Source organism: Aquarana catesbeiana, linkage group LG02 (genome assembly GCF_042186555.1).
Source record: "Aquarana catesbeiana isolate 2022-GZ linkage group LG02, ASM4218655v1, whole genome shotgun sequence".
Lineage (NCBI taxonomy): Eukaryota > Metazoa > Chordata > Amphibia > Anura > Ranidae > Aquarana > Aquarana catesbeiana.
The window spans coordinates 351,548,897-351,561,080 of NC_133325.1; the positions used below are offsets into that span (position 1 = coordinate 351,548,897).

At 40.4% G+C, this 12,184-nt stretch overlaps 1 protein-coding gene across 6 annotated transcripts in view; it reads left to right on the plus strand.

Annotated features, from left to right (window-relative positions):
- The window catches only part of HHLA2 (HHLA2 member of B7 family), a 63,083-nt gene that overhangs the window by 37,947 nt on the left and 12,952 nt on the right, over positions 1 to 12,184 (plus strand). For all 6 annotated transcript variants that reach the window (XM_073614974.1, XM_073614975.1, XM_073614970.1 and 3 more), the window contains exons 4-5: positions 5,519 to 5,833; positions 9,968 to 10,216. In XM_073614974.1, the coding sequence (XP_073471075.1) occupies positions 5,519 to 5,833; positions 9,968 to 10,216 (564 nt within the window). The remainder of the gene's footprint in view (positions 1 to 5,518; positions 5,834 to 9,967; positions 10,217 to 12,184) is intronic.

Genomic DNA, 12,184 nt, shown 5'->3' on the forward strand with positions numbered 1-12,184 from the left:
GGCAGCCAGAAGTGGACTGGATGTGGATTCGGTAAAAGCGTATTGGGTGGTGGGAATCAAGGAGGTCCCAGACAGCAGTTCGGCCTCAACTTGTGGTTGGGTTGTGAAGTATTAGGGTGGGGAGGAGTTTGATGTTAGGCCCTGCGTGGTATGGAATACTATTTGGTCATGGTGTTGGGTTTGCTCTCTTATAATTTCAGAATCGGTGGCAGGAATGGTCTGGATAATGGGTCATTCCTAGGTGTTCTGGGGGGCCAGGAGGGGTGATGTTGGGTAAGAAGGCAGGCATATGGGTTTGTATAGATGGTAGGCTGTATTCGTGGTTGGGAGTCCCTGGGATGTTATGGGGTAGGATTGTTACTGAAGTGCATCGGTATGCAAAAAAGGGACAGGCTGCCCGACGTTTTTGCACGTGGGCGGCAACGGTTTGGGGGTTAGGTCCATGTTGGACATTACGTGGGACATCAAATTCGATGTGCGGCGGTTATTGAGGGATTTTCCTGGCATGGTCATTGTTTTGGTCGGACATGGTGGCTCGTACAACATGGCGGATGGCCAGGTCGGTGGAAAGGGTTAGTAGGGCCAGGAGAAAGATTAATAGGGATGTGAGCAAGTTCATGGTTAGGCATGGGGGATTGGCTATTAGGCATGTGGAATTGGAGTTTGAGAAAGGGAGATACCTGAGGGCAGATGGGGTGTATTTGCATGAGGTGGGTATTGACATGTGGGTGTTCGGATTACAAGAGGGTATTCAGAGAGCACTTCGGGTGTGGAGGGGCACCCATAGGTAAGGTGTTTCCTTTGGGTGCTGTGGCGGGTGTTGGTCTTTGCAGGGGAAGGAAGATATTTCAGAAGGAAGAGTTCAGGAACTATCGTTGCTATGGGTCCTGATGGTGGTTTCCAGCTAATGGAGATTAGCTGGAAAGTGTTAATGGGGGCACTGCGGTTAGTGGTTGTCTCTGAGCCAGCATTTCGGCTTGAGGCCTATTAATACACTTGGAGAGGTAGCGCAGTGCAGTATTGTTTTTCCACAGATGGTTATGAAGTTCCTGCAAAGACCAACGCTAGGAGATTGATGGGTTGATTAACAGATGTTTCAATGTTTTATGTTAATTGGAATATATATATTTGTTTAAATAAATTAGGCTGCTACGGCCTTGTTAACTCCAACCTTGGTGTGGTCTCAATTAATACGGTAAGGTTAAGAGGTTGGGGTATATAAGTGGTGGTAGAGTTACCTCTGTTATACAACAGTCAAGAAAAGCCCGGAGCAAAGCAAATGAAATGACATAGGCGGAGGGCTTACATGACTGGGGAAACAGGGTAATAGTATCAGGAGAGGGAGTGTATCAGGTTGGTGCTGGGGGGAGGGGTTGGAGAGGAGATAAAAGGGAGGCCCCTCCCTATGAGTCATCACAGTTTAGGGAAAAGTTCCCGCCCACCCTCCCTTTGGTTTCATTGTTTTTGGCTGTTTTGTATTTCTTGCTTTTCATTTCGGACAGGTTCGTTGAATCCTGCAATGTCGTGGCAGTGGCGGGTGTTGGTCTTTGCAGGGGAAGGAAGATATTTCAGAAGGAAGAGTTCAGGAACTATCGTTGCTATGGGTCCTGATGGTGGTTTCCAGCTAATGGAGATTAGCTGGAAAGTGTTAATGGGGGCACTGCGGTTAGTGGTTGTCTCTGAGCCAGCATTTCGGCTTGAGGCCTATTAATACACTTGGAGAGGTAGCGCAGTGCAGTATTGTTTTTCCACAGATGGTTATGAAGTTCCTGCAAAGACCAACGCTAGGAGATTGATGGGTTGATTAACAGATGTTTCAATGTTTTATGTTAATTGGAATATATATATTTGTTTAAATAAATTAGGCTGCTACGGCCTTGTTAACTCCAACCTTGGTGTGGTCTCAATTAATACGGTAAGGTTAAGAGGTTGGGGTATATAAGTGGTGGTAGAGTTACCTCTGTTATACAACAGTCATGCTATGCATCCATTTTCATAAACAAGCTATAGTCCAAACACAAGGCCTCTTGCATACTGCAGCTTGACAAAGCTCAGTACAGCTTATTTTTTTACTGAGCTAAAATACAACCCATTAATTGTAATGTGCCTATGCACACAGTTGCGTAAACAAGCAGATTTGCACGGATTTGTCCATTGACAGTCAATGCAATCACAAACTACCACGCATGCGCGGAAATGTGCGTGAATTTGCGCAAATGCATATGCGCGAAAATGTGTGGATATAAAAAGAAATAAAAAAAAAAAAACACACCTGAGAAAGTAGATGCTCAAACAGGAGTATTGTGTGCAAGAGGCCAAAGGGTTTAATCCTCTGTCAAGTTTTTATTGCTGTCCATGTCCCCAGCAGCTTGATTTAGAACTTCCTCCCCTCTCCCATCTGTGTGTGTTTAACCACTTCAGCCCCAGAAGATTTGGCTGCTCAATGACCAGGCCATTTTTTTGCGATTCGGCACTGCGTCGCTTTAACTGACAATTGCGCGGTCGAGCGACGTGGTACCCAAACAAAATTGACATCCTTTATTCCCACAAATAGAGCTTTCTTTTGGTGGTATTTGATCACCTCTGCGTTTTTTATTTTTTGAGCTATAAACAAAAAAGGAGCAACAATTTTGAAAAAAACACAATATTTTGTACTTTTTGCTATAATAAATATCCTCATTTTTTTTTTTAAAAAAAAAGCTAATTTTTTTCTCAGTTTAGGCCGATATGTATTCTTCTACATATTTTTAGTAAAAAAAAAAAAAATCGCAAGTAGCGTATATTGATTGGTTTGCGCAAAAGTTATAGCGTCTACAAAATAGGGGATAGATTTATAGCATTTTTATTTTTTTTTTATTTTTATTTTTTTACTAGCAATGGCGGTGATCTGCATTTTTTATCGGGACTGCGACATTATGGCGGACACACCGGACACTTTGACACATTTTTGAGACCATTGGCATTTATACAGTAATCAGTGCTATAAAAATGCACTGATTACTGTAAAAATGTCACTGGCAGGGAAGGGGTTAACACTAGGGGGCGATCAAGGGGTTAACTGTGTTCCCTGGGAGGTGATTCTATTTGAATGTAGAGGGGACTGACTAGAGGAAGTGACGGATTGTGGTTCCTAGCTAATAGGAATACACGATCTGTCACTCCTGTCAGAACAGAACAGGGAAGTGTGTGTTTAGACACACACTTCCCTGTTCTGTGTCTCGTGCTCGCGATCGCTCGAGCATCGGCACCCCCGCAGTGCAGCGGGCACGCGCCTGCTATCCCGATCCCACGAGCCGACGTATAGCTACGACGGTTCACGTGATCGTGCCAACCTGCCGCAGCAAAATGACGGCGGCTGGTCGGCAAGCGGTTAAAGCACAGATCTTGAAGCACAACTAAATCCTCCTATTCTTTACAATCAAGGAAGCTGACATGTTAGCCTCTGTTTGATATTCAGTCGCTATGGTGCTGCATATGTGATCAGTTATGACCCCAGCCATTTGATATGGAATACTTGATCAGATTGCAATGCCCTTAGGTGGCAATCAAACACCTATAATAATAGTGTGCCACATCCTAAATTATCTGGGAAGGTAAGAGAATAGGAAGAATAATGGACTTTAAAGGCACATATAAAAGTAGTATATTTTACTAACACTTTCTTTTTATTATGATATTTTGTCTGTAACATGCTGTGATTTTTAATGTAGACTATTAAAATATATTACTTTTATATGTGCCTTTAAAATCCATTATTCCTATTCTCTTACCTTCCCAGTCATTTGATGTCAGAAGGCAAAAGGGTTGCACGTTGATGACATTACTATGTTAAAAACAATATATTCCAGCCGCAACCTACATTACTTTCAAATGTGATCTGTAAGACCGCCTCACTCTAATGTGTTTGTTCCCCAATGGGCTTAAAGTGGATGTAAACCTTCACATATACCCAGTGAAGTGAACAACCTCAGATGATACACAGGGATGAAACAAATCTCCCTACATAAGTTTTACCTTGCTATATTCTTTAGAATCCTTACATCAGGTAAGAATTTTTACTTCCTCATTCTGCACTGTGAGAGAAGGCTTGGATTACACTGGGAGCAGCTGATTGGAGGAAAGGCACACACCCCCCTCTTCACATTGGTAGAAGAATGAAAATGCTTTCACAGCTCTGCTCTGAGATGGCAAGCTAGCTGCTAATCTATTTATAGAAACCTCCACAGACACACACTTCTATCTCCCATCTCAGGGAACATGGGAGGAGTTATCATGCTGATAACAGAGCTTCGGAGCAGGAGACAGCTACGGGACATAGTGCTTTGGAGAGAGATAAGAAAACACTGCAGATATATGTGCCCAGCTCACATTTCATGAATCGGGTTTACATCCACTTTAATTGTAGAAACACCTGCTTGGGTGAAACGCGTTAGTACAGGGTGGAATTATAGACGGGCTATACCCCACTCTGAGAACTGGTGTACCTCTGTATGCCAGCTCAAAGTTGGTTATAATTACCGCCAGTTTTTTAATCTGCAAGCTGGCAATAATTCTTTAAGCACCTTTTGCTGCCATAGTGACAGGTTCTTAAGCAGAACTAAACCCTTCTACCCTTTACAGCCTAGGAATTTGCCACCATAGTTTCTGTTTGATCTTCATTTGCCATGATGCTGCACTAATTGTGTGTTCAGTATGTTAGGATCAATAACTTGTTCAGCCACTAATCACAGTATCACACCACTATTCCTTTGCCAAGTCAACACTACTGTTCAATTCATTAAAGTTGTACTCCAGGCACATATAAATAGCACCATTTAATCCAGTCTAGACGCGCAAGTCATTTAGTTCCGAATTTGTTTTTCAATGAAATTCGACAAATTTGTTAATTTGCAAATATTCAAATTAACGAAAACCTGTTTAACAAATTTTTCCGAAATTCAAAAATCCGAAAATTCGAAAATCAAACTCGGAAATCTGAAAACTGGAAATTCAAAGATACGGAAATTCGAAGATCCCAAAATTTTAATTCTGAAATTCAAAAATATGAATATTTGAAAATTCGAAAATCCAAACATTTAAAAATCTGAAAATTAGAAAAACAGAAAATTCAAAAATCTGAAAAAATAATTAACTAATAAAAACTATTACTAACTATTAAATTATAGGTATTAGAATTTCCTTTCAAATTTGGCTGTTAGTGAACGTAATGAATACAAATTTATCCGAAGTTACAAATTATCCGAAATAACGAATGCCGCATCTAAACGAATGGAAGGTAAGGAATAAATAATAATAATACTGAAAACTTTTTATTATTATTATTATTAATTTGTTAAGTTTTATTAGTTTAGATGCAACATTTGTGTATTTAGCTGTTTGCCTGAAGTTCGGGTTTAAAATCATCTTAAAAAACCTACCCATCAAAATGCAGACGTTTCAAAGCAAGAGCGAGTCAAGTACAATATTAGGATTGTGGAGCTATTAGCATTTCTTTTAACATGGGTTATTCTCTTTACAGCTGCAGTTTGGGGTGAGCTACATAAAAGTGTCACCATACCATGTTCCTTTAATCCGGGGGAGGAGGTTGTCATTCACTGGTGGATCACAAGTGATAAATCTCGAATAGTGCACAAGTACTATCAAGGTCAGGACAGATTGGAGGGACAGGACCAAAGCTACAAAGGACGAACTTCATTGATCCTAAGTGAACTGACAAATGGAAATGCTTCCCTCCAAATAAGAAAGTTGCAAGAAGGTGATGAAAACACTTATTCCTGCTATGTAGGAACAAACAAAGGAACAAATGAAGAAAACGTGAAATTAAATGTTGCAGGTAAGAAATACTGAACTTCAATCAGAATAAGTACCGGAGGTGTATATCACAGCTCAGTATTATTATTACCCTCTGTGATACAAACTAGAGATGGGCTCAGATGTCCTCCAAACTCATCTGTACCCAAACTCCAAACTTGCTCTTTTTTTTTTAACTCCAGTGAGCTGCATGTCGGGTCATTCCTGCCCCATAGCTTGTTTCTTTGTTTACATGAGCTACGGGGTAGAAATGACATGGCCCACAACTCACTGGAGTAAAAAAAGAGTACGAGTTTGGAGGTTTGCTAGAGATGGGTTTGAAGGACACCCAAGCTCATGTGTAATACACATGCAAACCTAGTGAAAGTGGTTGTAAACCCATATATATACCCAGTGAAGTGACTAGCCTCAGGTGATACACAGAGATTAAACCAATTTTCCTACATAAGTTGTATCTGTCTATCTGCTGTCTTCTCATCTCTACATCTATTCAAATTGCTGAATGTATAAGCTTGTCTGAGAGTTCTGAAAAATGGGGGCAGCGAACTGCAATTTCACTCTGCAGAGCTCAGTGAGAACTCTGAGAGCTGATTGGAGGGAAGAAAAACACTCCCTGCACACAGGAACAGAGCTGAGGCTGTCAATCAGCTGGAGATCCCTCCCCTGTCACCTTTTTTTCTCTTGGTGTCAGGGAAATTTGTCAGAAGTGACTTGTGCTGATAGCAGAGGAATAAAGCAGCAGACAAAATTGGCATTTTGTGTTCTTAATCACTTCAGCCTTGGAAGGTTTTACCCCCTTAATGACCAGGCCATTTTTTCTGATACAGCACTGCGTTGCTTTAATTGACAATTGTGCAGTCGTGCAACACTGTACCCAAACAAAATTTATGTTATTTTTTTCCCACAAATAGAGCTTTCTTATGGTGGTATTTGATCCCCGCTGCGGTTTTTATTTTGTGCGCTATAAACAAAAAAAGACCGACAATTTAAAAAAAAAAAAAAAAAATGTACTTTCTGCTATATTACATATCCAAAAAAAGATATATAAAAAAACAAATGTATTCATCAGTTTAGGCAAATATATATTCTTCTACATATTTTTGGTTAAAAAAAAAAATCGCCATAAGCGTATATTGATTGGTTTGAGCAAAAGTTATAGCGTCTACAAACCATGGGAAAGATTTATGGACTTTTATTTATGTTTTTATGCTTTTACTGGTAATGGCGGCGAGCTGCGATTTTTAGCAAAATTGCGATGGACAAATCTGACCCTAAGTGACACTTTTTAGGGACCAGTCACATTATTACATTGATCAGTGCTAAAAAAAAATCTGCACTGATCAATGTAATAAATGACATTGGCAGGGAAGGGGTTAACACTAGGGGGCGATCAAGGGGTTAACTGTGTTCCCTGGGTGTGTTCTAACTGTGTGGGGGTTGGGTTCAATGGAGCACCACAGAGATCGCTGTTCCCGATTACTGGGAACAGCAGATCTCCATGTTGTCTCCTGTCGGAACGGAGATCTCCCTGTTTACATAGGCAGATCCCTGTTCTGCCTCTGTGTACCATGATCGCAGGTCGCTGGCAGAAGTCAAGTCCGCGGATCCTGCGGGCGCGCTCCCGCGGCATGCAGCGGGCGCACGTGCGCCCACAGTGTCACATGCAGGGTTTGCGCAATCGAGCCGACCTGCCACCGTATATATACAGTGGCTGGTCGGCAAGTGGTTAACTGAGACAAGTACACACTATAGAGGGACATGCTTTGTTCATATTTCATGTCTGAGGTTTACAACCACTTTTAGGCTTCTAATGAAACCTACTCCACACACTGGATAAAAATGTGGTGCTGCGCTAATCCTTTATATAGGTAATGGTTATATGTGTAATGACTCAGTGATGGTGGGTGCCTCCAAGCACAAATAAAATGAATATTTTCAGATATAAATAAATAATATACCAGTAAGAAAGTGACAGTGGTAAAAGTATATAGTGATGATATGTCTGACTATCTACTTATCATACAGGTGCTCTGCTAGTGCTAGCAATAAAACACACACAATATGTGAAAAGTGCTTAGTGCTAATACATCATAATACACAGAATATATATAAGTATATAAAAAAAATATATATAGCAGCTAGCTTTAAACGTAACCAGTCTCTGACTGGCTTAGCATATACCTGGTGTAACTCAACACACTCCCAGGTATGTGTATATACAAAGTGAATCGTGCTTAAAGTGCATAACATACAGTGACAATCTTAATATGGCTGAGTGATAAATGGTTCATTCATATGCATGCAAATAATGCATGCAAAAAAATATAATATAAATAGTGCTCCGCTTGGAAATGATAAATTATTCAAAGTCCACAAAATATGAGTGATCCACTTGGTGCTAAAATGTAAGTGACGGTGATGGTAAATCTTCATGCAGCAACGCACACACTGGTGGGCAGTAGCCCCTTACCTGAAGGTAATGGGGTACTCGCATTTAGCCACTTTGAGGCATGGCAGCCTTTGTAGAAACCGTGGGAACAACCAGCTGTGAGAGATGATGGAGATGTGGTCCTATCCTGGTCACTTCTCTTATGGGGGCATCTAGTCCTTTCAAGTAGTGTCCCGGGGTCATCCAGATAAATTAGAAAAGGAAGCCCACAATAGTATAATATTGTATGGAAAATATACCACTTTTTATTAAAAGAATCATGTGTACTCACATAACAATCATTAAAACCGGTTGGAGATCCGACGAGCGGCGAGCTCGTAATACAACAGTCATTTTGTGGACTTTGAATAATTTATCATTTCCAAGCGGAGCACTATTTATATTATATTTTTTTGCTTGCGTTATTTGCATGCATATGAATGAACCATTTATCACTCAGCCATATTAAGATTGTCACTGTATGTTATGCACTTTAAGCACAATTCACTTTGTATATACACATACCTGGGAGTGTGTTGAGTTACACCAGGTATATGCTAAGCCAGTCAGAGACTGGTTACGTTTAAAGCTAGCTGCTATATATATATATATATATTTTTTATATACTTATATATATTCTGTGTATTATGATGTATTAGCACTAAGCACTTTTCACATATTGCGTGTGTTTTATTGCTAACACTAGCAGAGCACCTGTATGATAAGTAGATAGTCAGACATATCATCACTATATACTTTTACCACTGTCACTTTCTTACTGGTATATTATTTATTTATATCTGAAAATATTCATTTTATTTGTGCTTGGAGGCACCCACCATCACTGAGTCATTACACATATAACCATTACCTATATAAAGGATTAGCGCAGCACCACATTTTTATCCATTTCTATTCTAGCCGGGGACAGGCTGTACCCTATTCGGTGTAGGCTGCTTTTCCTTGTTTCATTTTGATTGGGCTTCTCCTTTTCTCCCTCACCCCGTCTCACGATAGCGCAGGAATACCCCATAACCTTTTTGATATACTCCACACACTGGCTCTTAGGCATCAGGCACATGGCAGGTTTCAGGCTTAAATCTGCTCTAACATTACATTCTGGCATTTTCTCCACCTGGATTATATTATTATTATACAGGATTTATATAGCGCCAACAGTTTGCGCAGCGCTTTACAACGTGAGAGCAGACAGTGCAATGACAATACAATTCAATACAGGAGAAATAAGAGAACCCTGCTCATTAGAGCTTACAATCTAAAAGGGAGGGTCAAGTGATACAAGAGGTAATAACTGTTGGGGATGAGCTGATGGAGAAAATAAAAGTACAGTTGTTAGGTGGAGAAAAGTTTTCTGAAGAGAAAAGTTTTCAGGGATTGCCTAAAAGTGGATAGAGTAAGGAGATAGTCGGACAGATTGTCCTGGAGGCAAGCATGGGAGGAGGTGACAAAGGAACTAAAGAGCAAGAAGTCTTGGGAGGATTTTCCTATATATGAAAATTCTCATACGTTTAAAAGTATACGGGATTCTCACCCACAAATTGTTTGGGCCTTGTATATGCTTAGTGACATAAAAAAAAAATAATAATAATAAAAAAATATCTTACAGAAGTATTGAAAACAGATAAATCTTTGAGATCTAGGGATTATATTCTGTGTAATGATGTCTCTGCTAATTCATCATGTGTTTATCTATAATGTGTTTTACAGACTTTGGACACTCATTTAAATATACAGTAGACCATAATGTTCCAAATCTGAAGTGCTATGCAAGTCGTGTCTATCCTGCTGATACTGTCACTATAGAATGGTATGAGGAGAACCACAAAATGCAGGAAAACAACAGCAACCCAAGTTCATGTTCTTCCTGTAATCTAACAAAAAACCCTAACTCATACAAATGCATTATAAGACATTATGTGGTGGAAAACACCTGGACCGGCATGTGGCAAGCAAATGGTATGTATTGCCAATATAGTGCTGAATTTGAAGATGGGGCAGTTATGGGAGTTAAAACAAAAAGATAGTCCGCACTAAACACCATACAGTAGCTGCTAGCAAAAAAGGCAATATACTAAAACCTAGCGACAAAGAAACATAATATTCAGCGCTATATAGTGTCCAATCACAAGTGAGTTAAAAAATAATTATAAATAAATATGAATAAAGTGCAGTTCAACAGTTAGAAATGTCCTCGTATGCTTTAACACTGATTACCAGTGAGAATAAGGGGACAATATATTGTGTCTTTCAGTGATCCAAAATGTTCAACAAATAAATTAAATTAGTCTAAAGTGTAATAAACAAAATGCATTTCATAAAGAATTAGTATAGTCTATGTTCCAGCCAACTGGATTCAAGACTCACCAGAGATCGTGGCCGCTCAATTACTGTAAGTGCAGCAAACACCCATATATAGCGCCAATCCCTGAAAGGCTGGTGTCTCCACTCATAAGTGCTAGACTCCAAAGATCTGGAACTCCAGGTGTATCCAAAGGAAAAAATTCATATATTGTGATATTGTATAAATAAATGACAATCACACCCTTGTGCGTTTGATATCCCTCTGTGTGAGAAAACGTGCACACCAAACACCTACCTTCACCCACATGCAGTGCACATTTACCGCTGTATATGCTGGCAGATACTGTGCAGCAATATAGGTAATGTGAACGGTAACTGGTGGCATCGATCTGGGGTCACTCTGAATACCTCTTGCTTCCTCCCAGGGGTAGAACCCCATTTACAGTTCACCAAACACCAAAGGCAATAAAACAAGAAAGTGCCATATAATGCAGCATTTATTGTAAACCATAACACGAGTACATATGTAAAATCCTAACAAAACAGGTTAAAAACAAGCCGCCGAAACACTTACATCAAATGCCACTACCTGGACCTCCGTCGTGTCGGTGTGACGTTGCGCTACAAGCTCCTACCTATGTGTTTTGAGGCCCCTGAAGACATGCTTTAGTGCAAAACACGTAGAGAGGAGCTTGTAGTGTGACATCACGCTGCCACGACAGAGGTCCGGTGTCAGGTTGAGTTCAAGTTGAAGGGGACCAAGCATGACAGCATGTTAGGTATTGTGGAATAACACTGGTAGAATTTTGTTAGAAAACTATCGTATTCAAAACATTTGTTTGATTTTCAAATGGTTAATGGTGTCAAATTGTATAGACTAAAGGCTCAGGATGGAAACGCTTTATTGTTTCTTATCTGAACAAACAAAATTCTAATGCCCTGTACACACGGTCGGATTTTTCGACGGAAAATGTGCGATCGGAGCTTGTTGTCGGAAATTCCGACCGTGTATGGGCTCCATCTGACTTTTTCTATTGGAATTTCCGACACACAAAGTTTGAGAGCAGGCTATCAAATTTTCCGACAACAAAATCCGTTTGCGTAAATTCTGACCGTGTGTGGACAATGCCCAAGCTGCCATTCTTGAGACGCCTGTAGAACTCCATGTGGGCGATGACTCCACCATCTGACATCCGACCATTCTTCCCCACGTCCACATACAGGAACTCGTAAGTAGCCGACACCACCGCCAACATCACAATACTATTGAACCCCTTGTAGTTGTAATAGTTTGAATCCAAGTTGGGGGGTGGGACAATGTGGACATGTTTCCCATCAATTGCCCAGACGCAGTTGGGAAAGTCCCACCGCTGGGCAAAGTGGGAGGCCACAGTCTGCCATTCCTGTGTGTTGGAAGGAAACCGTGGAGTCAAACAAGAAAAAAAAAATAATCATTTTGCACATAAACATTGAAAGCAGATTAGACACAAACATTCTTGGCCAACATCAGTAGAACATTTATTTTAGGGAGTATTTAAAGACAAAGGTATAAGGTCCACCTATCAGATTCCTCCCCCCTCTCATGGGCCATTTAAAAATTTTTGGGGGGGATGTTTTGGCCAG